Genomic DNA, 27,558 nt, shown 5'->3' on the forward strand with positions numbered 1-27,558 from the left:
GCACTCTCGGCTTCTGCCTGGGAGAGGCTGGGCCCAGTGGGTGTGAGGAGGCAGCCCAGGCAGTCAGAGGCCAGAGGCCCCTCAGCACCTGCCCCAGTCACGCAGCTCACGCAGCCTGGATGCCTCAAGTGATTACTCACCTCCCGAACGCCCAGCTGGCCTTGGGAGGGGCAGGGAGGGCCCCTAACTGGTCTTCCTGACTTCCCCTGCCTTCAGACAGGCAGCACCTGACTGGGCCAGACCACTAGTCATCTGTCCTTTTTTTTTTTTCTTTTAATTTTGCCAGAGGGTGCATGCACTCACTAGAGAGAGGTGTGAGGAAGGACCCTCCTTCCCATGGGGCATGATCATGCCACAATGCCCTCTTCATTTCTCCATCCTGTCAGGATTTGGGGCACACATGCGCATGTGCCCAGCATAGTTTTCAAGTCTCCAGGTATGAGACTTGAGCCCTGTGGTCAGCCATACGGGATCCAGTGCTTTAACCACCCCTGGCCGATCCCATCTGTCTATTTTTTATTTTTGGAGAGGTTTTTTGCTATAGGGCACGTGCGCTCGCCAGACAGACAGAGAGAGACAGAGAGACAGAAAGTGAGAAATCACCCCCCAGGGGGGATGGCCATGCCGCAATCCCTTCTCCTCCATTCTCCTCTCAGGATCTTGGGCACACACACACACACACACACACACGCGCCCGGCGTGAGTTTAAGTCACCGGGTCTGGGACTCGAACCGCAGTCGACTACGTGGGAGTCCAGCAACATAGCCATTATGCTAACTGCTGGTCCCCCATCTGTCTATTTTTTAACCTCTGCTTGGCAAAGCCTCCCCACCTCTCCTGAGGAGCCTGCAGGCCAGTTTTGGCACTCCGTATCCCAGCCTTTGGACTCTAGACTGGGACAATGGCTCCAGCTCCTGGTGGTTCTCTGCAATCCAGCCCTAGGCAGCGGCTTTTAAATAGTGTTTCGCTGTGACCTTCAGTAAGAAATAGACTTCCGTACATTGCATTCCAAAGTTAGTTTGTATCTATTATCATTAAAATGGAAGTTTTATTAGGCAACATTTATTCTTTTTTTTGTTGAGGTTTTTACATAGGGCACATGCACTCACCAGAAAGACAGAGACAGAGAGACAGAAAGCAAAACATCACTCCCGAGGGGGATTGGCCACACCACAATCCCTTCTCCCCCATTCTCCTCTCGGGACTTTGGGCACGCACGGACATGCTCCCAGCGTGAGTTTACGCCACCAGGTCCAGGACTCGAACCGCAGTCAACTATGTGGGAGTCCAGAGACATAGCCATTATGCCAACTGCTGGTCCATATTCTTGGTTTAATTACCAAAAGGCATGTGTACCTGGCAAAGAGAGAAAGGATATACCTCCGTGGGGCATGGTTATGTTGCAGTCCTTTTTTCCTCCACTTCTCATCCCATCAGGACTTTGGCATGCACGCACGCATATTTAAAAAAAAAAGAATTATTTTATTTAACTTTATTTACTTATTTAGTTATTTTAATCTGATCAGAGAGGGACAGAGCGTGCGAGAGAGAAAGTGAGAAAGCAAGCCACCAGGTCCAGGACCCAAACTGCGGTTGGCCATGTGGGAGTCCAGTGCTCTTAACCACCATGCCACCTGCTGGCCCAATGCATGCACATTTTTAAGGCCCTGGAAGCTGCGAGTCATACGGCAGTTGGCCGTGTGGGCAGGTGGCCGTGTGGGATCCAGCTTCCAATGCATGGTGCTTAACTGCCGTGCTATGGACCAAGCCCTGTTCTTACTAATATGGTCCCTGCTGACAGCTTCTATTCTGTTCTGTTTATTTTTAAAAATACTAACTTATTTACTAAACCTATTTTATAACTTACTATTAGGTTGCTTCTAGTGTTTGGAAACCCTACTCAAATAAACTGGGTGTCTAGGAGTTCTGGACCATAGAGAGCCAGGCGTGCCTGTGGCATTGTGACCAGGTTCTTTAGAAAACAGAGCAGATCCTGGAGGCCCACCTTGCTGCCACAGGCTAGAGAAATGGCTCTGTCACCTGTCTGCTGCCCCCAGAGGACTCAAGCACACTCTCTGTCCGTAAAGGCTGTGGAGCCCTAGGGAGGACTCCTGCTGAGCAGAAGGAGAGAGAGTGTTGCTGGTATGTCGGACAGGCCCACACAAGAGTGTGGCCACCCCCAGGGATGTGTCACTGTCCTTTTCCTCCACCTCCTGCTCCTTGTCACCGTGAGCAAACAGTGAGCTTCCACCAACCCAGCCTGTTTAGCAAACACCTGGTCCTGGAGGGCGGGCCAACTCTGTCAGTCCTGTCAGACTGGAGCTGGAGCCCAGCTGGATGAAAACAAGGGTATGGGGTGGGGAGGGGCTGGCCTGCAGCAGGGCCTGGCTGGAGCTTGGGGACCCAGAGCCTGGCACTTCCTGGGGAGTGCCCCTGGGGAGTGCAATGGGAACCTCCGTGTCCAAGGCCTGGCTGGAAGGAGGGTGGCACTGAGTGACGGCATGGGGTGGGAGAGGGCAGTCACTGATGTCAGTTCTAATCCTGGCCCCACTGCTTGCTGTACGTGACTTGGAAAGTAGTTTACCAGCGCCCCAGCCATGGGCCTCATGTCCGTAGGGTGTGATCATGTCTTACCTGGTAGGGTCACTGCCAAGTGCGAAATGAGTTTTGTCAGGTAAAAGTGCTGGGACGCTGGTGTTATTTGGGGTCAGTGTGTGTTGGTTTGCCTCCTTCCCATTGCCTTGTGGGGCTAGTGGCAGCTCGCGGTGCAGGCTGCATTGTAGACACTCATCCCTCCCGCGGCAGTCTCAAAGTGACTGTCTGCTGAGTGCATGGTGCCGGGCCTACCACTGAGGGGGAGACCAGAAATAGAAACTGTGGCCCAGTCCACAGGCCACATGCACTCACCAGCGAGTCGAGAGGCCAGGAGTGACCTGAGCTTAGCGAATGCCAGAGGGTTTATTTAGGCCCACGGAGCATCTTCCTGCTCACCACAAGGACTTCCTGTAGAAGGGGCCACCCACTTGGTGTTAGTGGATGGGTGGGGCTTGGCTAAGAGAAAGGAAGAAAATGGGCAGGTGTCACAGGTGGGAGAAGGTGACAGCCAGGGCCCTGTGTGGGCAGAACTGTGTGACATGTGGAGGAGGCTGGTCTGATGGGGCAGAGGCTCGTGTCCTGGGGAGGCGTGGCAGGGGAGGAGGGAGCGCAGTCATGGCAGGCCTCGGATGCCAGGCTGAGAGTGTGGCCACCCTGTGGAGCGACAGAGAATGGGCCCTTACCACATGTGTCCCTTGCTTGGGAGCGAGACATCGGGGAGGAAGGCGGGACTTGGAAAGGGCATTTTGCCTGTCTCTGGAAAGAGGAGGCGGGCCATTGCCTGCTGTGTCTGCCAGCCATCTTCTCACTGGCGGTCCACGGCAGGGGTGGTAGGCCGTAGCCCCTCATGGGCACACCAGAACATATCTGAGACTGGATCATTGTCCCTAGAATGTGCTAGAGAAACTTGGATCAGTGCAAGCGTGTTTTTCTGCTCCGCCTTCCTACCCCGGGTGCTGAGGGCCTGCCTAGTGCCCGGGCTCCTACGGAGGAGGTCCTCCTGGGGAGGCCCTCTAGGGGCTCCAGGGTTGGGTAAGGCAGAAGCCCCTGAGAAAGGACAGGGACAGGTGCTGAGTGCTCTCGGAGAAAAGGAAACTCCCGAAGCCGTAATTGCTGGTTTCCGTGGAGCTGCGGAGCTCTCCCTTGGGCAGGGCACAGGCCTCCAGCAGCTCACTTAACAGGGCCACGTTTTCATAGGAAGACAAAAATGTGCCCTGACCAGATTCCCATGTGAGCTTCAACTTCGAGGATGATCAAAGGAAGAGAGTCTCTGCTCAGTTGAACAGAGGGCTGCCGAGTGACAGCAGGCAAGACACCAGGCGGGGCACTTGGGCGTGCAGAGATAAAGAGCTGCAACCCTGCCCCCAGTCAGGAAGGTGCTGGGTGGAAGGTTCAGGTTATAGCCCCTTGTCGCTGGCTTGTAGGGAATAGGGACCAGTGGGAGGAAGGTCCGTGTTTAGATCCGGGGAAGCCTCGAATGCGATGACTTTGGACATTACTCATTGGCAGTGGAAAGCCATGCATGAGATTTGAGGAGGAGCATCACAGTAAGGCCAGAATTGTGCCTTAGAGCGCTCATCTTTGTGCAGCGAGGAGGGTGGCTGGAAAGTGGAAAGACTGAGTGTATTAGCATGGCGGAGCGCGTGAGGAGAGGCAGGGCCTGGAGCAGTCGTCCAGGAAGGTTATCTACCAGCTCTGCTGGGGAAGGCAGGATGTGGGAGAGGAGCGAACTCCTTGTAGAGGCTACCACAAAGGTCAAATATGCAGATGTTGTCAGCTGACCAGAAGATGGGGTCATGGGAGAGGGACGTGCTGATCAGGGTGACAGGGAGGACTGATCACCGGTGCTATCAGAAACAGGTGGAGAAGCAGGTGGGCGAGGGCCAGCTCTGTCTCGGGAGGTATGTGGGTGGGACGTGCCCTGAGACCAGCGTGCCACAGGAAGAACCGGAGTCCAGCACAAGTGAGGACCTGAGACAGACGGTTCCAGTTGCAAATCACATGGACAAAGGAGATGACCTCGGCTCCCAGCGGAGTGGTGGGAATGCAGAGAGAGCCTGAGGAGGAGAGCAGATACTGGTGTTTGTTTTTTACTTATTTATTTATTTTTTTTTTTAGAGAGATTTTTTGCTATAGGGCACGTGCACTTGCCAGAGAGACAGAACATGAGCAATCACCACCCAGGGGCGATGGCCTTACTGCAGTCCTGTCCCCTCCATTCTCCTCTTGGGATTTTGGGCACTCACTCACATGCACCCGCCATGAGTTTTAAGCCACCACGTCTGAGACTCGAAACGTGGGCAACTACGTGGGAGTTCAGTGACATAACCATTATGCCATCTGCTGGTCCCCAGGTTTTAGTTTTTAAGACAGTGCCTCACCATCTCTATGCTCCTGCCTTGGCTTCCCAGCTGGGTCTGCAGGTACATGCCATCACCCCCAGCCCTTTCTCTAGATAGGGTCTCACCATGTTTCCTGGGCTGGCCTCAAGCACAAGATCCTCCTGCTTCAGCCTGCCTGAGTCACTGGGATTACTGGCACACGCCACTGTGCCTGCCTTTAGGTGGGATGGGGACTTGAACTTGGCCCTCCCATGTGGTCCCAGCCTGAGGAGCACAGTCCACACTGCTCACCATGACTGGGCCGAGAACAGATGCTGTCCTGAGAAACATGGCAGAGCTGCGAAACAGGGAATGAGAGAACTGGAGAAGGGAGAGGGCCTCTCTGTGCTCCTTTCCTTTTCTCAAATTCGTATTAGGAAGATTACGGTTTCCCCGGAAGGCGGAAGGCACCAGTAGAAAAGGGATGATGAAAGAGAGATGAACTGATAGGGAGAAGTTCCTGGAGAGAGTGAGGTCTGGGAAGCAAACAGACTCCTGAGGACAGAAAAGGCTGAGTGAGGTCCCAGAGGCAGCTGGGGTAGGGGTGGAGGTGGAGACTTCCCCATTGGCCTACACCATGGGGGAGGGCTGCCTGGAGTCCCCGCCTTCCCAGGGTCACTCTTGCTGCCTGACACTCCTAGTCTGGCTCCAACTGCCCAAGGTGGGGTCCTTGAGCATTTAGCAGGGTCAGAGAGGCCTCCTTTGGATGGAGTAATGCCAGCCCCTGGCAATACAAGCACCTGCTCAGATTTGGGTGACCCGATTCTTAATGAGGAAGAGTGACTTTGTTGCTTTTCAGAGCTGAAGGTAAGAGCTATGACCCTGGAACTGCCATGCAGTCCACGGCTTCGTGGTATCAGAGGTGTTCTGTCTGTGGACACAAGTCAAAGTCTGTCCTGCCTGTGCGTCACTGCAGCTGTCTGCTCACCCTCCGGCTTAGCACCTAGGAACAACCAGTCCCCCAGCAGCTGCATGTTCAGTTTTATCTCTGAGAAGCGATGCCTTAGCAGGCTTCATCAGCTCAATCTCACGTCCAAGTCCAGGGAGTTTGTGATCATTTTCACAAATGTCAGAATGACATGTGATTTTATGAGGGCTGGGTCTGTTTAAGAACTCTAAAGAACACCAATAGAAATGTGTGTGATGTGTCCCGGTGAGTGGTTTTCACCCGGGATAAAAGGTTACGTAAATGTTTATAAAAATTGATAAAGTAAAATTGGGAACAGGGGCGAGGGTCCTGGTGAGAGCGGAGGGAGCAGAAGGTAGTGGGTTAGAGGGCAGTGGTCGTGTCCCTGTCTTTGTTCGTCATGGGGGCAGGGACAAGGGCTGTGGATTTCCGTTTGCTGCCTGCAGACGTCTGGGACAGGCAGGGCCTGGCTGGTTGTTTCCCAGGGCTTAGAAGGTAGCAAGGTGGGAGGGAATGCTGATGCAGTAAATATCTAGGATTCCTGGCTGTAGGCCCTAGGGGCCGCACTCAGCACTGTCTTGTCATTGAGTCTGTACAATTCTCAAGGTAGCCATGAGGTGTCATCCTCATTCTAAAGGTGAGAACACTAATGTTCAGAGCAGCTGATGGATTTCCCAAGGTCACACAGCAAGAATACAGCTGAAACAGGCCTTGAACCTAAGTCAGCCAGACCCCAGGGCCTGTACTCAGCCACCAGCTGCTATGAGGCCAAACAGCTATTGCTGTTTGATGCAGAAGCCTGAGGTGGCTAAATGTGGCCTGGAGGTTAGGGACCCTCAGGAAGAAGCCCCTTCCCAGCCCATGGGAAGGTGAGTGGCTGGCTGGCAGGGTCCTCCCTCTTGTCCCTCCTGATCAGGAGAGCACAGTCCAGCAGCTGTCTCTCCGCTCAGGCAGAGCCTGGATTGTAAGTCTGCTGCTCTCCCTGTCCTTTCGCCTCGGGGAGTGACACGCCAGGCCTGGGGCGTCATGTACATGGGGCAGGAGGACAGAGCAGTGAGTTACTTGGGGTCATCTGGTGGCTGGCCAGTGGCGTGGTGGTTAAAGACGATGGACTCCCACCTGACTGACCACAGTTCAAGTCTCGGTCCTGGCGGCTTGCTTTCTCACTTTCTTTCTCTCTCTCTGTCTCTCTCTGGTCAAATTCAAACAAAGAAAAAAAAATAATAGTAACTAAAGTTAAATTTTTGAAAAAATGGGCTCATCTGTACCAAGGCTAGATCCCCCACAGGCTCAGACGCCCCTTCCACAAGCCCCTTCTGGAGACCCTGCCCTATCAAGTATCCGCTCTGCCAGGCTGCAAGTTCTCAGCGGATAGAGACACCAGCCCCTAAGCCCTCTCCCAGGAGCCAGGGCAGACTACACAGTATGGCAGGCCTTTCCCCAGAGGTGTGCGAAGCACCCTCACTGTATTTTCAGATGGCTGTGAGGCAAAGCAGCAGCACTTCGTCATCACGTACCCGGAAGCACCTTTCATTTGTCATGTGAGAACAACAGGGGCTCCAGAGACGTGGCCCCACACTAGTGGGCTGTCCGATCCTCCTTGCAGGTTTCCTGGGGGCTCCTGAGCTATGGGGCAGGGCCTGGCTGCAGGGGTAACGGGGAAGGGAGTCAGCATCCAGGAGCAGAAGCCCACCTCCCTGTCCTCCACTTGACAGGTGGAGAAGCTGAGGCTTAAAAAAGGTTCAGTAGTGGGGACCAGCAGTTGGCGTAATGGCTATGTCGCTGGACTCCCATGTAGTCGACCGTGGTTCGAGTCCTGGACCTGGTGGCTTGAACTCACACCAGGCGCGTGTGCGTGCGTGCCCAAGATCCTGAGAAGAGAATGGAAGAGAAGGGATTGTGGTGTTGCCACCCCTGTGGCCACCCCCCCTGGGGGGTGATTTCTCGCTTTCTGTCTCTCCCTCTCTGTCCTTTTGGCGAGCGCATGTGCCCTATAGCAAAAATCTCACCAAAAAAAAAAAAAAAAGGTTAAGTAATTTGTGAAGTCTGATGTGATAACTCGGTCTTCACAGACCTGACTCCTGTCACTGATGCATGCCTCTGTTTGCTTCCAGTTCTTTCAGGCCTTTTCTAAGAACGTCCCAGGAACGACGTTACCAGGTGGGTGTCCTGCACTGGTTGTCCCGCTGGCATCTGCACCGCCTGCCCCCACCCCACCCCCTCGCTTACCTGGGTTTCTGTTGGGTGGAGAGGGCCCTGACGGTCAGCAAGCCCCTCAAGGGCGAGGAGGTCCCGGGAAGCCCTGTCTGTGTTTCCCTAACAGTGTCCCTCCAGTGGGCCTAGGGGTGCACAGGGAAAGCCAGGCTGAGGAAGCCTTTCCAGGTAGCCCATCCAGGCTGCTGGGGGCTCAGGGGACTGTTCCCAGAATACCCTTCATGTCACATGGGGTTGACACCCAGAGGACAAACCAGAGAACCCCTGGAAAGTACTTGTGGGGTCCATCCTTCCTTCCAGGGGACGGGTCTCTTTGCGCCACCCAGGACCACAGGAAAAGCCCACCCAGCCCCTCCTTTACCCGTCGCTGCCCCAGGACTGACTCGTGCTACATCTCCCAGCCTAGGGCTCTGGCCCAGACCTTTCCTCCTGACCCCTCACCCCGTCCCCTGCCTGTTTCCTTTGCAGTGGCCGGTGCCGACGTGCAGACGCTGCGGGAGAGGCTCATTGATGCTCTGGAGTCCCATCGTGACACGTGGCCCCCAGCCTGTCCCCCGCTGGAGCCTGCCAAGTATATGGGCTGGGGCAGTCCGAGTGCAGCGTGGCCAAGACCCCAGGCCTGGGAGGGGGAGGGCGGTGGCAGCGGCAGGGCTGGAGACCCATGTTGATACTTCCTGCTGCCTTTGCCCGGGGGGCAGACACCCCTGTCTGCTAGCACCACTCCAGAATGGCTGGTGGCTGTCCACGGGCTTCCTGTTGTTGCAGATCCTAACCCAGGAGCCATTTTCCTGGGGCTCACTGACTAGTGCCACACCCATCCCACCAGGTTGGAAAAGATGGGTGGGATCCCCCAGGTGGTGCTCACTGCTTCTCCCCACCCGTCCTCGGGGGCCCTGTGAGATGCAGCCAGGGCGCACGTGCTCTACCCTAGAGCAGGCTGCTGGGTCTCAGAGTGGGCTCGGGGAGGTAGGGGCCAGGGAGCTGAGCCTGCCTCTGTGAGCTGAGGTGGCAACGGAACCATTATGCCACCTGTTGCTCCCGATTTTGAAAGTAATTTTTAATTCAGTTATTTAATATTCTGACTGGTGGGGTGCTAGGAGTTACCTTTTCATTTGTGGACACCTTTGGTTCTAATGGGGGAAACTGGGCTCATTTCCTTACCTTAGAATAAGAAAGTGGGGTCAAAGAGCTTCTGAGGTCTGCTGCACTGGACTCTCCAACTCCCTAGTTCCTGTGTTAGGCCTGCTCCAGGGCGGGACAAGACAGTGCCCTGTTGGCAGTACCTGCCACAGACAAAGCTTGTGTCTGCTGGGTCTGAACTCTCCAAGGACCAGTGCAGGCCCTCGCCAGGAAGCCTGGGCCTCCTGCAGCCCGAGAAGACGGCCAGTCTCAGACCATCCCTTCCCAGTCCTTCTACCCATACTCCTGATTCTTAAAACAGATGTGAAGAAAAACAAAACAAACCAAAAAAATAGGTCAAGGGAACAAGGTCCGCTAACAAGAGCAAGTCTTTGAGAGTAAGGGTCTGGTTGTGGCAGGCTCCTGGGTGGAGAGGGCCTGTGAAGCCATCCTCACGGCACTGTGTCCTGGTGTCGCTGGCAGCTTTGCCTTGTGCCATTGTCCACAGGAGTGACTGCCAGGCTTGTCTCTTGTAGGCTGGAGGAGATTGAAGGATTCTTTGCAAGAAACGATGAAGAGTACCTGGCCCTGATCTTTGAAAAGGAAGGCTCCTACCTGGGTAGAGAGGTGAGCTACCCTCGGGGTCCTGCAGCTCCTGGATAGCTGGGGAGAGGGGCCATTTGGGAGCAGGGAGGGCCTTGCAGTTCTCCTGTCTCTGCTGGGTGCATTTCTTAGCCTGGCGCTGGCCTGACCCCTGCTGGGCAACACGAGAAGTGTAGGAACCGGACTTTAAACCTCTGCGTCTAGTCTCACCCTTAAACCAGAGTTAACACGTGCTGTTTGAGCCTCCGACAGCTTACTGACACACACAGCTCTAAGCTCCACAATTAGCAGAGGTGACCAAATAACTCATCCAAGGTCACAAGGCTAGTAAATTGTAGGACAGGACTTTGAAGCAGGTCTGTCTGGTTCCATGTTGTTTCCACACGTAGAACTGGGAAGAAATTGGGGAGGAGGGCACATTAGCGATGGCCCAGTCCCTCATGAGGAAGCGAGGGTCCCTTACCAGCTGAAGCAGGTGGAATTTCTACTCTATCATCTCGTGAGTTGTCCATCGTCAAGTTGCTCAGCTTTCCGGAGCCCCGATGTCCTGCCTACAGCTCAGTGATAATTTTGTTTCTTTGTGGTACTGTTGGGCAAGTCAAAGAAGGCCATTTGGCTAAAGGACCAAAAATAGTAGGTGGCACATAAGAGGTGCTTTATAAATCCATGGGCCAGCCCATAGCGTGGTGGTAAAGGTAGCTGGATCCCACATGGCCGACTTGTGCAGTTTGAGTCCCAGACCTGGCAGCTTGAAAAACACGCCAGGCACATGAGCATGCGTGCCCAAAATCCCAAAAGGAGAGTGGAAGAAAGGGAATTGCAATGTGCCTATCCTTTCTGGGGGATGCTTTCCCACTTTTTTCTGTCTGTCTGTCTCTGGCAAGTGCACACACCCTATTTTTAAAAAAGAAAGGTGCTGGCAGGTGGCATGGTGGTTAAGGGCGCTGGACTCCCACATGGCCAACCACGGTTCGAGTCCCAGACCTGGCAGCTTGCTTTCTCACTCTCTCTCATCAAATTAAAATCAGTTAATAAAGTTAAAATAATTTAAAAAGAGAAAAAAAGAAAGATGCATTTGCTTTGCCGAGCTCTCCTTGACCTGCCGCTGCTCCTGGACCTGTCCGCAGCCTGCTGGTGAGCTCTCCCGGGGCCGAGCTGGGACATGCTGGCGCATGGAGATGTTTGTCCAGGTGGTGCAGGGGGAAGAGACTGGAGAGTGGGGCTGGAGTGAACCCCCGCAGCTGGCCCTGAGCTTTTCCTGCCGACACCTGTCAAGTGTAGTCTGCTGACACCTGTCAAGTGTAGTTGATGGGATTCTGGAACTGGAAACAAGCTGCCTTCAGCCTCAGCTCTGCAGGGACCCCAGGGAGTGGGGAGAGGGTGGGCTGCTTTGCTGAAGGAGGGCCCAACAACCTCCAGAGCCTCCTGAGTAACCAGGGGCCTAGACCCAGTGGACTGAGCTAAGGCTCATGCACAGGCTCGGGGTCGTTGGAGAGGCAGGAGCATCATGGCTAAGAACCCTGCCTCCAGAGTCAGGCTGAGCTGGGGCTCGGAGGCCAGTGCAGACCTTCATTGACCCTGTGACCTGAAGACAAGATTTCTTTTCTAAACTTCATTTTAACAAATTGCTATAGGATGCATTTGTTCTTGAGAGAGAGAGCTTGAAGACACCCCCTACTCCCCTATCCCCCTATCCCCGGGAGGGTGTGATCACACCACAATCCCGCCTCTATTCTCCTCTTGAGATTTCGGTTACTCACGCCTGTATGCCCAGTGTGTTTCTGAAGCCACTGGGCCTGGGACTCAGACCACACTGTTGGCCATGTGGTTGTGGGATCCAGCCACCTTAACACCACGCCACTGGCTGACCCAAGAGCTTTTTTATTTTTTAATAAAAACTTGTATGCCACTAGGTGCTAGTCATTGTTATAAGCATTTGTGTAAAACTAACCCATCAGTCCTCATCGCCTCCCTCTGTGGTTGGAATTACAATGGTCTCCTCTTATCCACGGTTTCATTTCCTGCTGTCAGCCACGGTCCAAAAGTAGGTGAGCACAGTCCAGTGAGATAGAGAGAGAGAGAGAGAGAAGGAGAGATGCCACATTCACACAGCTGTCATCAGTCTACCTTTGTAGTTGTCCTAGTTAGTCATCGTTATCATTAATCTCTTTCTGTGCCGACTTGATCAGTTAAACCTTATCGTAGGTATACATGTACAGGAAGTGAAAGGATATACCAAAACCATAGTATAGGTAGGATCTGGCACTGTCTACAGTTTCAGCCATCACCTGGGAGTCTTGAAACTTACCCCTTGCAGGTAAGAGGGGACCACTGTATCGTTATTATTGCTGTTGTCATTTTACAAGTCAGGAAATTGAGTCAGGGAGCCGTTCGGTCCAGTAGGGTCAGGATGCAAACCCAGGCAGCCTTTCTTCCTCTTGCACTGTAGTTTTCTATTTCAGTCTTACTCTGCAGGTTAAATGAAGCAATTTATTTATCATATGTGATACATAGTAAATGTTAGCTAATGTTTTCTTATTTCTTTCTATAAATAAGGTCATCATGTTTGATAAGTATATTTTTTGATTTGGAATATCGATAGAAAGCTTTATAAATAAGAGAATAAAACTAAAACCATCTGTTGTTAAACCTTTTACAAATTGCTTTCGTTAGAAAGAAAATTATTTTCAGTTGGTTCCGTCCTTGGGCATGCAAGATGTGTGGTCTGTGCGGGCCCAAGGCCCCGTGGGTGATGTTCGGCAGGTGGGTTGGACATGGCTGGTGGCACGTGAGTCCCATGCTCATAAGGGGCTCCTCTTTGCAAGGTGTGGGGTCTGGATGGAGCACAGCGGCTACCAACCAGGTGCCTGCTCAGGGCCCAAGCCGGGACCAGCCTCTGGTCATTGACCAGCTAGTGACTTGTCATTCCCTCCCCTGATATCCTGCCATCTCTGCAGGTGACTCTGGACCTGTCCCAGCGCCATGGCCTGGCAGTACGCAGGGTTCTGAACACAGAGGGCAACGTGGTGAGCAAGTTCGGCGTCACGGACTTCCCATCTTGCTACCTGCTGTTTCGGAATGGCTCCGTCTCCAGAGTCCCCGTGTGAGTGCTATGTCTCTGGGCTGTTTTCCCCTCCCTGGCTCATCCTTCCCACCTGCCTAGAGGGGGCCACGAGTTCTTTCTCCCTCCATTCTCTGGAGGACACCAGGAGCACCCCCTGCAGGAGAAGCAGATACCTGCCTGTCTGCATGGGGCAGGGCCACTTCAGCCAGGAGACAGCCCACAGCGCAGTCCCAGCCCTGGCAGCTCAGGGGTCCTGATTGACTCCTTATAGCGCCCACCGTCGCCCCCTGCCTGCTCTGCGCTGTCCCCACCACAGCCCTGGCCCTAGTCCCCTTCCTCCTCTGTCTGCAGGCAGGCTTCGGGCCTGGCAAGGACTCAGATATGCCCGACTTCCCTCCCTTTGGTTTTCTAATTGCGGAAAAGTTCATTAGGAGCCAGACAATAGCCAGTTCCAAAATGCCCAGGAAACAATCAGGCCAGCCTCAGCCCCTCTGTCAGGCTCCCGCTGCTGAATGGCCCGTTAAATGGTGCCAGATGGTGCCTCCGTGCCCTCCCTGGGCTGATGATTGATGTCAGCCTGGCCCAGCAGGCAGAACTCGGGCTTGCCAGAGGTGCCCAGGACCTGCTCCCCAGGGCCCTGAGTGCCACCCTGGGTGAAGCTGGGCAGGGCAGCCCCTGGCACCAGGCAGCATTGGGGCAGGCCCGTCACAGAGTCCAGGAAGCGTAGTGGCCGCAAGGGACAGGGAGGGGCTAGCCTTCTGGGCAGCCCTGGTGGGGAGAGGAGGCATTGTTCCTCGCTTGGGGTTGGTGGAGGGGAAAATTGTTTGTGACGAAGCCACTCCCCAGCCATCTGCTCGTCAGTCGTCAGTCGGCCGAGTGGAGAGCGGTGCTGCCACTGCCCACACCCCGCCCATCCCTCTGGCCATCCCACCGCACCCGTCCCTCCAGGGCACCCCGCCCATCCCTCTGGCCATCCCACCGCACGGCTGCGGGCTGGCACCCGTCCCTCCAGGGCCCTCACCTCGGAGTGGGAGTGCTCTTGGTGCTCAGATGGTCCCTGCCCTGGAGGACTCCTCTCTCAGGAGAGAGAAAGAAGCCCAAAGTCTGTTAAAGGCTCAGCGAGTGCTGGTGACTGGTTGTCATTGCTGGCTATTTTTAAATCACACAGCGCTCCCTGAATGTCCTTGAGGAGTAACGTCACCTGGTGACACCTCAGAGCCTGCTCGTGAGCGGGCAGCTTCCTGGGGGTCCATAGAAGGTAGCCAATCCCAGTCGTCCTGCCATGACCAGGTCCTTGGCCCTGTCTGGAGCCAGCTACCTCTCCAGATGGGGGTTCAACCCGGGCTGGTGTCAAAGAGACCTTCCCTGGCACGTGAGGTGACCAGGAAGGTTAAAGTGAGGCCAGGTGCCCTGATCTTGACCTCACTGAGGATAAGGTGGAACCAAGGTCAAATGTCCCTTTTTTCTCTCATCTTTTTCTTCTCTCTTTCTTCCTCTTCTTTCTTTTTTATTTGCCAGAGGGTGTGCACCCTCACAAGAGAGAGAGAGAGACAGAGGGGATGAGAGAAGCACTCCCAGTGAGGTGTGGTCACACCACAGACTGCCACTCCCTCATCCTGTCAGCATTTGGGGCTTGCACGCACATGTGCCCCGTGTGTCCTTCAAGGTGTCGGGGCAGGAACTTGACCTGTGCCATAGCCATGACTACCAGGCCGGCCCTCAAATTTTTTTAAACTTTTGCTGGAGGACACATGTGCCCACCGAGGAGAGAGAGACAAAGAAAACAGGGGAGAAAGCACGCCTATGGAGGATGGTCTCGCCACAGTCCTTTCTCCTCCGTTTCTCCTTTCGGGATTTTGGGCACGCACACATGCATGCCCGGTGTGTTTTTCAAACCGCTGGGTCCAGGACTTGGACCATGGGATCCAGCTGTCTTAACCACCACCCCTGGCTGGCCCTTCTCAAATGTTTTTTAATAAACATTTCTGTCAGATGCGCCCCCGTGCCACCCCTTCTGACATCGGCTCGCTCTGGGTTTTGTCCTTGGGAACTTACTGACTCTCCTTGGTGTCCTCTTGCCCCACAGGCTTGTGGAGTCCAGGTCCTTCTATACTGCGTACCTGCAGAGGCTCTCTGGCCTCACCAGGGAGGCCGCCGAGGCCACAGCCGTGCCGACCGCTGCTAAAACGATAGCTCCCACTGCTTGGAAACTGGCAGACCGGTGAGGCCAGCTGCTCCTCATCCCTTCCCATCCCCACCTTCCCTCTGAAAGACCATAGACCTCCGTACCCGCCCCCTGGATACTCACACCACTTGTCAAGCACCCCAGGGCTCACCTTGGCCTCTTGGGCCCCTGACTGCTGGCCACACGCAGGAGAGCCTTGAGAATGTGCACGCAGCAGCAGCTGACCACGGTCTCTTCAGGAACTGCCCCCAGGGCCCCAGCTTGACCTGGGCAGTGACCGATGGCCTTTCCCATTACCCTCCCTCATGGTGAACACTTTCCAGCATCCACACTCGCTAAGTTTCACTATAGCCCAGGACAAGTAGAATTCACTCGGAGGGATGCTCCGAGGCCTCCCGAGCCAGCCTCCCACCTGAGCAGTGGTTTTTCCGCACACAGTTCTGAGTACCCACCGTGTGTGGGCACTGTGAGCACAAGCATGCAGAGGCCAGACGCAGGCCCCGCGTGCTCAGAGCTTCCGGTCCCCTTCACGGCCTCCCTTCTGGGAAGGCACCCAAGCTCACTGGAATGCCTCTGGCCTTGGGAAGCTCACCGCTTGTTCGGGTAGCCTGTTCGTTTGTGCACGTGTATGGGCATGAGAAAGCTGTTTTTCTCCCTGAGCTCCTTGGCTGTGCTCTGAGGGTAGATTTCCTGCCTGTAAGGTGAGGGGATGGGGCGGTAGACCTGACCCAGTAGCCACATACCAAGAGGAGATGCCAACCAGGGAGCTCAGAGCTGGTCAGGCGGGTGGCCTCCGTGAGGGTCTGCACAGGGAACTGAGGGGAGCTCCTCTGATTTCAAGATGTTGCATCCTAGCACGGGGGACTTTAAGGTAGAAAGTACCACGGGAAATATTTCTAGTAAATCCAGGAAGAGGGGAGAGAGAGAGAGATGAAGAGGTGGGAACAATCATTTGCTCATTAAAATGATGATGATTCGGGGCACCGACATTATTGTGATAGCCTGCATGCCGAGTTCTGTGCTGGGCATCCTCAGACATGGTCCTGTTTGGTCATGGGGCCACTTCCTGGGACGAAAGTCAGGAATGGAGAGGCAAGGTGAGGCCCAGGGACACTGGAGTGGGGCACAGCGAGGGGCACAGACAGGCACCGCGCCCACCCTGTCAGTGGGCCTCAGTGGCTCTCCACAGCCCCCCAGGGCGTTGCAGGAGGAATTCCTTTATTTCACAGGCGAGGCACCTGAGGTCCAGAGAGCAGCTTGAGCTGCCCAAGCCCCAGGTCGGGTTCACTGTTGAACTGAGGCCCAATCACAGGTTTCAGGAGAGCTAACCCCCTGGCCTTTCAGAGGCCTTGCTTTTTCAGAGCCACATTGTGTGCGCACCTGTGGGTCTGTCTGTCTGTCCCTGTGGGTCTTCGCATAGGGTAGAGACTGAAGCTCACCCTTCCACTAGTGACCTCGTTAATGCAGCACAGGAGGGCCCAGCCCCGGGCCTGGACAGGGGAAACCGCTACTATTCAGGAGCTGCAGAGGGTTTTGCATTTGTGCTTTTATGTCATCCTTCCAGCAAGTTACCCATAAGCAATATATTATTATTTGTCTTATAAATAAGGAGCCGTGGCTCAGAGAGGTTAAGTAATTTACCCAAGGTCGTACAGCAAGTTACTGGCAGAGCCATGTGCTAACGTAGGTCCTGTGACTATGAACTGCACCCCCTCTTTTCTCTCCCTTTACCCCTGGTTGGTCCTCCCCAACCCTGCCCCTTGGTAATGTCCCTTTCTCTCTCGGCTCCCTCTGGCTCCTCAGCTCCAAGGTCTACATGGCGGACCTGGAATCCGCGCTACACTACATCTTGCGGATAGAAGTGGGCAAGTTCTCGGTGCTGGAAGGGCAGCGCCTGGTGGCCCTGAAGAAGTTCGTGGCGGTGCTGGCCAAGGTGAGCGGGGCTGTGGCTCTCGGTCTGTGCAGACCTGCCTGTGGTAGCGAGCGCCTTGCCAGTCCCACCCTCCAGGAGCTCACGGCTGCTGACACCCGGGCTCGCTGCCCTGCCATGCCCAGCCTTAGCCACATCCCACAGCAGCCCTGCACTGCCAGGCAAGGGGTACAGGGCCCGATGCCCAGCACCTGGGGATAGTCCCAGCTGAGGCAGTGCCTGCCTGAGTCTGAGCCCCAGCGGGTGGCTTCTCACTCCTTGTCATGGGAAAGCAGGACCCCTGGGACGCCCAGTGCAAGAGGGGACTTTCCTGGATCCCCATTCTTCCTTCCCAGCCTGCCCCTGCTCCCTCTCCATGCCTGCCTTGTCCCTGTGTAGCTTCCTGGGAGGTGGCTGCCCATGAGGGGAGCCTCTGCTTACTGAGACCTGGTGTATGGCAGGTGTCAGTCCTCCCAACAACTCTGCAAGGTGGCACCTACCACCCCATGTTAGAGGCCCAGAGAGGCCACGTGACTTGCCTTAGGTCACCCAGGTAGGAGGTGTGGGACTAGAACTGGGGTCCCAGGCTGCAGAGCCTGTGCTTCTCACTCTGCAGCCCCCTTCCTCTCTGACGGTGAGTGGTGGCTGCCTGTCCCTGCCCGCATCCTTCCCTGGCTTTGGGGTTGCCCTATTTACACCCGGGGCTCCTGCTACTGTGTGCTGCTGAGTCAGGGACCAGCTGCTGACTCAGCCACCCTCGGCTGGGCTGGCTCTGAGCCCGCCCTTCTCAGCGAGGTCTGTGGCCACTGGGGCTGCCCCTGAGCATGATCCGGGCCTCTTCTTGGCAACCTCCTGCCAGCCTCATCCTTTGTCCTCACTTCACCCAGTCCTGGCCCTCTGGACCCCCTTAACCTGGTCACGTGCAAGTGTGATGACACTAAGAAGATGCTAGGGCGGACATTACTCCTCAAAGGCCCATGCAGAATGAGCCCCTGTTCCTCAGTCCGCCCTGACCACACAGGCCTTTCCTCAGAGGCCCGAGAGCAGCTGGATCCCGCAGTGCTGAGTCCTGGGGCTGATGGCCTGAGACTCAGAGGGGAAAGTCTGCTCCTGCCCAGCCCACGAGGGAGACCCACAGTGTGCTGTCCCGGTGCACTGTAGAGGAGATGAGGACGCCCAGCATTCTGCCAGTCCCCTCTGAAGGAGCAGCCCCAGGGAAGTCATTTCTTGAGTGCGCCTCACATCTCTCAGGTGCACTCGAGGCTGGTTTCTTCCTGTGCCTCTGGTGCCACTGTTCACAGCAGGATGAGGGGCAAGGGCAAGGTTCAGAAAATTCCCGAGCTGGGCAGAGACCATACTGCACCCTCTTGGGGTTCTGCCTTCAATGAATGCTGAAGTGAGTGTGGGCGGAAGGAGCCCTTCCTGTGGGAGCCATCGTCCGCGGGAGGGCAGGCTGGCCTTGAGTGGAGGACAGAGAGGCCGGATGCCTGGCAGCAGAGGCAGAGGGACCTGGGCCGGGACTCAGACCCTCTGTTGGGGCTTTGTCCACACATCTCCCTGGGGAAGGCAGAGTGTTCTGGCCTGGTCTGCTGGGGTAGCTTCTTCCTGAGGATTGATAATAGCAGCAGCCACCATTCTCAGGCTCTGACAGGATGCAGTCTTTGTGTGTTGGCTGATTTTTATTCTCATGAATTCCACCGGGGGAGTACTAGGTATCTCTGTTGTAGCAACAGAGCAAATCAAGGCCCAGAGAGGTAAAGCACCTTGCCCAATCCCCCCAGCCACCTGCCGTCGAACCCTTGCTGTGAACCACCCCGTGCACGGCACTTTAGGGACACTGGAAGCCTGTGGGCAAGCGAGCGTGTGCACTGCCAGCTCAACCTGGGAGGGCTGTCAGCCTGGCTGCCCAGCCCTGAGGCCCTTGCAAGTCTTCCTGCCTCGAGTGAGCAGTTGGCAGGGCTGGCCACTGGGTGGCGTGTGGTCCCCAGGGTTGTCCTGCTTCCTGCAGCCCAGAGCTCATAATTCATCCTCCTGACACCTGGCCTCAAGGCCGGAAGGTTCCAAAGCAGGATGTGGACGCAGGTCAGTGAGAAGTGCTGACTTCATGCTGTAAATCTGTGTGAGCCAGCCTCAACCGGGGAGCCGTTCTTTTTATTACTTTTTAAATTCTACACATCCCAGGTTGCTTTTATTAATCCAGAACCACATGCTGCAGATACAGTACTGATACTGCTCAGCACAGAAAGGGCTTCCAAGCCATTAAACAGGACCTGGGAATAAGCTTCAAACGGAACGGTACCGCCACAGCTGTTAGGAAACACTCAGTATTCACAAACAATGTTACAGTCAGCGTTTTAGTAAAACAGAGAAAGATCGGAGACGGGCTTACAGTTGCTTCGTGTCAGCTGTCATCCAGCGACACCGAATGGACAATGGACAGGTTTTAGCTTTATACAGCATTTTGTGACATCAACATGCCTAGCGTTTTTTAATATCTTAATTTTTAAAAAGAATGATTTCATTTCATTTATTATTATTATTATTTTAATTTGACTAGAGAGAGAGAGAAGGAGAGAGACAGGGAATGTAAGAAAGCAAGCCACCAGGTCTGGGGCTGGAACCACGGTGAGCTACGTGGGAGTCCAGCACTTAACCACTATGCCACCTGCTGGCCCTGGTTTTTTTATTTTTAAAAATTCGCTGCCTACTTATATGTAATATGTGTATATAAAAGCCTCAGGTGGCTTTTCCTGTAAGAGTAATCTCATATACAGATTTTTGGCCCTTAAGGGCTTATAACTATTAATTGAAAATGCTCTCTGGACGATCTGCTATCAAAGCATTTTATTAAAGGTGACATTAAAACTACATGTAAGTCAGGCCAGAAGGTGGCACGGTGGTTAAGGTGCTGGATCCCACATGACTGACTGTGTGGTTCTAATCCCAGACGTGGTAGCTGAAAAATCACGCCAGACATGCATGTGTGCATGCCCAAAATCCCGAGAGGAGAGCGGAGAAGGGACTGCAATGTGGCCATGTGCCCTGGAGCATGATTTCTCACTTGTCCTCTCTTCCTCTCTGTCTTTGTCTCTCTGTGGCAAGCACGTGAGGCCTTTAGCAAAACTAAAAAGAAAAAACAAAACTATATACAAACCTGCCTATGTAGCATCGCAGCAAAACACCACAAACAAAAACCACAGGATCAAAAAAGAGGGAGAAAGACAACAGCTGAGACCGTTTGTTCCCAGGGTGGGAGTGGGGGGAAGGTGTCCAGCCCCTAAGGCTTGAGGGGATTTAATGGCTCTCTTGGAAAACTGGACCTGGTAGTGCGTTTTCCTGTTTAGCTCTCGTTCCTATTGGCAGGACCCTTCCTCCCCCCAAGAAGTTTTCTTGGCTTTTCTCACAGTTTCTCAGGGTTGTCATCCTTTCTGCCACTCGGGGATTGTCTCTGACCTGCTGTGCTGCTGTGTCCCCCCTCCTCCCTGCCCCCTGCACTGCTCCCGTGTATTGTGCATGCACACACATGCACACATATGCCCCTCCCTGGGGTCCCTGTGGTTTTAAAGTGCTGATACTAATCGGATTCGGGCTGACTGGTTGTCAGAGGGGCCTTTCGTGCTCCTCCTCCTCCTCCTCCTCCTCCTCCTCCTCCTCCTCCTCCTCCTCCTCCTCCTCTTCGGAGACTGTTGGGAGTTACTATCAAGATTTGGATCTTGGCTGAGCCCCTGGGCAGGCTCGTCTTCCTGGCAGCTGGGGAATTCAAATGAAGGGCTTGTTCACCTCGCCAGGCCCAGCCGCTCAGTTGGTGGACAGAAGACCTGCAGGTAGGACCTGTGCCCAGGGCTCTCACTTCCCTCCCAGCCATGGCACATGGGAGCCTGAGCCTTGAGGTGGGGAGACCTTCGGGACCCAGCCCGCTGGGGCCTCTCCTTACCCACCCCCTCCTCTAATCTTACCAGATGTCCTAGAGCAAAGACAGTGAGAAATCTGCGCCTCAGGCAGGATGTTTTCCTGGTGGCTTTGGAACATTCCAGAAAGCCTCCTTGACCCACTTCTGTGTAACACCCCCATGGCCTGCAGGACGGTGAGACTCTGGGGGGATCATTTTCACTCGCTAACTTCCACTTTTTCCTCCCACAGTACTTCCCTGGCCAGCCCTTGGTCCAGAACTTCCTGCACTCTGTGGAAGACTGGCTCAAGAAGCAGCAGAGAAAGAAGATTCCCTACAGTTTCTTTAAGAATGCCCTGGACAGCCGGAGGGAGGTGAGTCTGGGAGGAAGACGAAGATCTCCCCACCCGCGGTGTTTATGGGAGTGGAGGGGCTGACACTGTCATCTGACCGCCCATGTGCGTTCAGGGGAGCCTGTGATCTTGGCTGGGTCCTTCCATTTAATGTCCTAGCTGATTTCATCCTCACGTCATGAATGGAAGGGTGATAATATCCCCCATTTAGCACATGGGGAGACTGAGGCTAGGGGAGGTTAAGAAGCTCCTCTGAGATTATGCAGCTGTACAGGGCGAGGCTGGGATTAGAAGTCGCCGAGACACCTGCATTTCTCATACCTGTGCCCTGCTGCCTCTGAGCCCCTGAAGCCCCTAAGCGGCTGTCCTGGCCTTCTGCAGGGCACCTTCCAGGCTCTGCTCTAGGCGCTGTTTGCAAAGGTGGCCACTGTGGCTAGCAGGAGTGTGAAACTTCAGACCTGTAGGACCTCAGTGGGCAGCGGAATAGGCTGTAGCTTGGTCTGTCATGGACTTCCACATCTGCTGTTCTTCCTAAGGATGGAGCCGGTAGACAGGGAATGCCACCTTGGACGTGACAGGCCGAGAGAGGGACCTGTTCATCTAGGGCTGTTTCCTGACCCTTGAGTCTCAACACCTCCTGTCCACCTGCTCCATGCACATACTCACCTCCTCTGTGGCCCGTAGGGTGCTGTTCTTGCCAAGAAGGTGAACTGGATTGGCTGCCAGGGCAGCGAGCCACACTTCAGGGGCTACCCCTGCTCCCTGTGGGTCCTCTTCCATTTCCTGACAGTGCAGGCAGCTCGGCAAAATGGGGACCACTCGCCGGAAACAGGTAAGTCCAGCCTTTCATCAGCTGGCCTGAGACCCAGCCATTTCTCCCCTGGGCAGGGACAACGAGCAGGGGGACTCCCTGGAATTTCTCCACGGCTCCCTGCTGCACCCCTATTTACAGGGTGGGGCAGAGACAGTTTGGAACCTATGGGATCGCTATACCTGCAGTGGGCCACACACAGACCCACATGGAACCAGCCCAGCATGGGGAGGACTCCAGAGTCCCCATTCCTGCCCTGCCTCTAGGCTGGTGGCCTGCCGAACCCTGAGGCCTCTCCTGCTTTCTGGAGCCTGTGGCTTGCTTTGTTTTCAATAGTCACAAAATATTTGTGATTCCTTTTCTTTTTTTTTTTCCTTTTTAGATTTTTGTCATAGGGCACGTGTGCTCACCAGAGAGAGACAGAGACAGGGAAAGTGAGGAAGCATCCTCTGGGGTAAGGATGCTGCAGTCCCTTCTCCCCCAGGCTCCTGTCAGGATTCTGGACATGCACGTGCATGCACTCAGTATGATTTTCAAGCTGTCAGGCCCAGAACTTGAACCATGGTGAGCCATGTGGGAGTCCAGCGCCTTCACCACCATGCCATTTAATCTTTATACTATCTTTTTTCTTAATTTGCGAGACAACATGTATGTGAGGAGAAGTACAGAGAGGGAAAGTGAGAAAGCACCCTCCAGGGAGATCCTTCTCCTTCATCTTTTCCTTTTGGGATTTTGGGCACACATGCACATGTGCCTCCCGGTTTAGGACTCACCACAGAGTCGACCATGTGGGATCCAGTGCCAGTAGCTGGCCTCTTTATAAGCGTGGTTAGGGGACTAGACTCTCACATGGCCAACTGTGGTTCAAATCCTGGACCTGGTGGCTTGAAAATTATTCCGGTCACATAGAGATATGTGCTCAAAATCCCAGAAGGAGAATGGAGGAGAAGAGATTGTGTGGGCCATCCCCCTGGGGGGTGATTTCTCACCTTTGCTCTCACTGTTTCTCTTCGTCTCTCTCCGGTGAGTGCACATATCCTATGGCAAAAATATTAAAAAAGAAAAAAAAGAAAAGGAAAGGAGAGGGGAAAAGAACCGTGGCCGCTTCCCAATTCACATTCCTGACAGTGTGCACCGAAATGGTGCTGTTGTGCTGCCCACTGAGAACGACTTTGTGGGGGAGTTTGGGGCATCAGCTTCCCCCTACCGCCCTATTTCCTCCCCAGACGAGGCAGCTGTGCCCTGGGCCCCACACAGTCCCCTCCTGCTGTAAGGGCAGGAAGGAGGGGCGTCCACTTCAGTACACATTTGTGAAGGACCCAGGTTCGGGTCAGGTCCTGGCTCAGCACAGAGGATACAGAGGTGACAGAGACTTCCCCGCTGTCACAGGCTGTCCAGCCTTAGTGCGGCAGGGTGGGCAGAGGGCTCCTGCGGTGTACTAGGGGAGGGGTACAGGCAGGACTGGGGATGTGCTCTCGGGACTGGACGAAGCTTCCTAGGGGAGGCAGTTGAGCAGCAGGAGAAGAGGAATTCAGCCGGAGCAGAGGAGTGTCCGAGAGAGGGACCATCTACATGGAGGAGCTGCCCTGCTGAGGGGACACTGGGGCCAGTCAGCCTGTACATGCAGGGTGCCTCCACAGTGCCTGGTCCCGCCTCAGGCCAGGGTATGGACGTGTGAGGGGCAGCATTCCTGTTCCCCTGGGGCCAGATTCTAGTGTTAGGAGGTAGACCAGAAGCACAGATAAGTCATTTCCAAAATCATGACGAATTCTGTAAGGAAGGCAAGGCAGAGTGGTGTGGGTGCCGTGCTCTGAGGAGGTACCCTGGGCTGAGACCAGCAGGGACAGAAGGACAGCCGTGGGACTGCTAGGAAGAGCTCTCAATCAGCTTGGGTGGCTGTGACGGCTACTGCAGGCTGGGGGCTCAGACCGTAGACATTCATCGTCTCACAGCTGCAGAGGCTGGAAGCCCAGGATTGGGGTTTCAGGAGGCCTGGCTGCTTCTGAGGCCCCTCTCCTTAACCGGGAGATGGCTGTCTGTCCCCTGTATCTTCCTTGGTCTCCCCTCTCCCTGTCCCTGGCCAGGGAGACGGGTTTCTCCAGGACTGGGTTCAGCTGCAGGAAAGAGGGGCGGTTGGGGGCAGCCAGCGGCAGCCAGAGGTACCTGGGATTTGGGAGGTGAAAAGGCTGGGGGGGTGTTGGGGGAGGAGCCAGCTGCAGTTAGAGGGAGAAGATGGGGGTAATGGAACCTTCACAAGGGGAGAGTAGGGGGAGATGGAGACACATTAGGGACATGACGAGATCAGGGTGGCACAGCAGGACAGGAACAGGTTGGGACAACAGACTGCAGCCAGTAGGCCCAACAGGAGCAGGGGCTGGGCAGACCTGGTCCTGGCGTCCTGCTGAGACATTTAGACTGGACCCTGAGCTAAGTGGCAAGGCCTGGACGTGCGGCAGAGAAGGGCCTGTGGGATGGAGAAGGTGGAAGAGGCAAGAAGACCCTGAGTTCCGGCAGTGCAGACGGGGGGGTGGGGCCCTGTGTAGGGTTGAGGCATGGGATGGAGCCCAGGCGGCCTGTGGGCCCCTGTGCATGGCACCTCCTCTCCCCTCTAGCCAACGCCCAGGAGGTGCTGCAAGCCATCCGGGGCTACGTGCGCTACTTCTTCGGCTGCCGGGACTGCGCCAACCACTTTGAGCAGATGGCTGCCGCCTCCATGAACCGCGTGGCCAGTCTCAACGACGCCGTCCTCTGGCTCTGGTCTGGCCACAACAAGGTCAATGCTCGCCTCGCAGGTGAGGAAGGGCCACCTCCAAGACTGAGCCACCTACGAGTGGGGTCCACTTTGGGATCCTGGCCCAGCCAGAGGTGGGGAGGGACACACGGTGCCCTAACACGCGTGCTTGTTGGCTCACAGCCCTTCCGTGGGTGGGCCAGCCCTGTCACCCAAGCCCATGTCACCAGACCTGTTTTCTGCGTAGGGAACTGAGGCCTTGGCACTTTCAGACCCTGGTCCTCCAGTGCCAGTGCCATGGCTTGCTCTTCTCTGTGCACCAGGGCCCCTCTCCCTGGCCTCTGGGGCTCCCTCTCCTGACCCCCACCCCCGTTCTGCTTCCTGGCTTCTAATACTCTCAGGGAGGAGGGAGCTGGGGTTTTCTTTTCCCGTGCACAGGAGTCTGCTGGGTCCCACAGCAGAAGCATTGAACTCCAGGGGTGAGGGGCGGGGAAGGAGCTGTGACAGCCTTCCTGGGGGGTCAGCCTGGGGGCAGGGCCGGGGTTAAAGAAGCTGCAGGAGCAGGTGGTGGCGAGGGCCTGTAGTTGGCCTTTCTCCACGGCCTACTGGAGGACTTCGAAAGACATGTCTTTCTTCTCCTGCCCCTCCCTCTCCACCCTCACGACCACGCAGGCTCTGGAGGCCTTAGAGGTAGGGCCTCTCCTGAAGGTGCCTCAGGTCTCTGACGTCCTGTCAGACGAGCAGCCAGCCGGTACAAACTGTGAGCTGGCTTTGCGGGGTCTGATCACTGGGACCGCTGGCTGGAGCCTGCCTGTTGCCCTCCCCATATTAACCGTCATGGTCGCGGCCACCTGCTGCTGCTTCAGATGGTTGACCTTTAGGAGAGGGGCTTCCCCCAGGAGAGACTGCCTTGCCTGGGCGACCACGTGGCAAGGGCCAGTGGCTGGCCTCCGGGGCCCAGCCTGAGGTTCTGCTGAGAGGGATACCCCGCCCCACGTCCCAGCAGCACAAAAGGGCAACCTTTAGACCCTCCCAAGGGCCCCAGACCCCCTCAGCCAGCCTTGAAGCCCACCCCTGCCCCTGCCCCCACCTCCACCCCAGGGCTGCAGCTGGTAAAGGAGAGCCCCTGCATGATCACCGTGCCTGGTGCACTCTAGTTTTAAGAAACATTTTCCATTTAACAAAAGTAATGTATTTTCACTGTATAAAATTTGGAAAATTTCAGAAAAGTGCAAAAAACTACAAATGGTCTCAGACCAACCAAAGGCTGCAGAACAGAATGGGTCATTCTGAGTCTTCTCGTCCTTTGCCCGTCCTATCCTGGGTTCAAACTGGAGGCAAAGTCCAGAGGGGACAGTGGGCGTGGTCAGCTCTGGGAAGTGACTGGAAGGGGGCAGCCCACATTTCCCTGGGGAACCTGAGTGCCGGGGGCCGGGTAAGAACCCCCTCACCCTGCTCACCCTGCTGGGCCCTGGTCCTGGGCTGGTTTTCTTTCTTTTTTTGGAGAGGTTTTTGCTATAGGGCGCGTGCACTCACCAGACAGAGACAGAAAGTGAGAAATCACCTCCAGGGGCAATGGCCATGCTGCAATCCCTTCTCCTCCGTTCTCTCGGGATCTTGGGCACGCACACACATGCGCCCGGTGTGAGTTTAAGCCACCAAGTCCGGGACGCGAACCGCGGTCGACTACATGGAAGTTAAGCGACATAGCCATTACGCTAACTGCTGGTCCCCGCTGGGCTGGTTTTCATCTGCACCCTCCTATCCCACCCTTTCTAGGGACGTTGGGGGTTGTTTTGCAGACGAGAGGACGGCTGTTCTGAATGGAGGTGAGAGGTCTGGCTCCGGTGCCCAGGGTGACCATACCTGCGTGTGTTTCCCTCCACAGGTGCTCCCAGCGAGGACCCGCAGTTCCCCAAGGTGCAGTGGCCACCCCGCGAGCTCTGTTCTGCCTGCCACAATGAGGTCCAGGGCCCGCCAGTGTGGGACGTGGCCGCCACCCTGAACTTCCTCAAGACCCACTTCTCCCCTAGCAACGTTGTCATGAACTTCCCCCACAACAGGCTGGCCCCTCGCCATGGCGCTCAGGTGCTGGCAGACACCCCGGGGCTGGTGATGGGGGTGCTGGATCTGGCGGTGGGAAATTCAACGCTGCGCCCTGAGGGGGCCGAGACCGCAGAGTTGCAGGGAACCTTTGTCCCTGAGGTTCCAGTCTGGAGGCCCAAGGCCAGCCCTCCCCAGGAGCTCCACGCAGGCCGCGGCCCAGAGGGGCCTCCTGAGCTGCCCGCAGTGCCGCAGGAGGCTGAGTTGGAGCCACTGCAGGGGCTGCGGCACCTGAGCAAGCGGGACATAGGGGCCGTGGGGCTGGCCGAGCCCTGGGCAGGGAAGAACCATCTCGGAGACCCTGCAGAGCCCAGGTACCTGGGCCGCAGCTCCAAGCAGCTGGCCAGCATGCCTGAGGGCAAGCCGAAGGCCCCTGGAGGCCCGTGGCTGCAGGTGCTGGGAGGGGGCTTCTCCCACCTGGACATCAGCCTATGTGTGGGGCTCTACTCCCTGTCCTTCTTGGGGTTGCTGGCCGCCTACACCTCCTTCCGGGCCAGGATGAGAGCCCTGAAGGGCCACTCTAGCCACCCTGCAGCCTGATGGCACAATTCAGGAGGGAACCAGAAAGGGAGCTGCCTCCACGGGGCCCTGCTGGCCGCTGCCCCTTTCTGTCCCCTCCCAGCCCTTGTTCCTTGTCCAGCCAGGATGGCGGGAAATACAGGGAAACCAGTTGCTCCGATGGACCTCCCTGGGT

The 27,558-nt window shown here is 55.7% G+C and overlaps 1 protein-coding gene across 1 annotated transcript in view; it reads left to right on the plus strand.

Moving 5' to 3' along the window:
- The window catches only part of QSOX1 (quiescin sulfhydryl oxidase 1), a gene marked incomplete at its 5' end in the record, with an annotated part of 50,300 nt that extends 22,748 nt beyond the window's left edge, over nucleotides 1-27,552 (plus strand). Inside the window, 10 exons of the mRNA XM_006142376.3 lie at nucleotides 7,998-8,043; nucleotides 8,566-8,668; nucleotides 9,753-9,843; nucleotides 12,777-12,922; nucleotides 14,970-15,104; nucleotides 16,872-17,001; nucleotides 21,118-21,240; nucleotides 21,904-22,051; nucleotides 24,643-24,822; nucleotides 26,650-27,552. Coding sequence (XP_006142438.3) covers nucleotides 7,998-8,043; nucleotides 8,566-8,668; nucleotides 9,753-9,843; nucleotides 12,777-12,922; nucleotides 14,970-15,104; nucleotides 16,872-17,001; nucleotides 21,118-21,240; nucleotides 21,904-22,051; nucleotides 24,643-24,822; nucleotides 26,650-27,404 — 1,857 coding nt within the window. The remainder of the gene's footprint in view (nucleotides 1-7,997; nucleotides 8,044-8,565; nucleotides 8,669-9,752; nucleotides 9,844-12,776; nucleotides 12,923-14,969; nucleotides 15,105-16,871; nucleotides 17,002-21,117; nucleotides 21,241-21,903; nucleotides 22,052-24,642; nucleotides 24,823-26,649) is intronic.
- Between the last annotated feature and the right edge of the window lie 6 nt (nucleotides 27,553-27,558).

The sequence above is a fragment of the Tupaia chinensis genome, unplaced genomic scaffold (assembly GCF_000334495.1).
Source record: "Tupaia chinensis unplaced genomic scaffold, TupChi_1.0 Scaffold000074_1, whole genome shotgun sequence".
In the NCBI taxonomy this organism is placed as follows: Eukaryota; Metazoa; Chordata; class Mammalia; order Scandentia; family Tupaiidae; genus Tupaia; species Tupaia belangeri.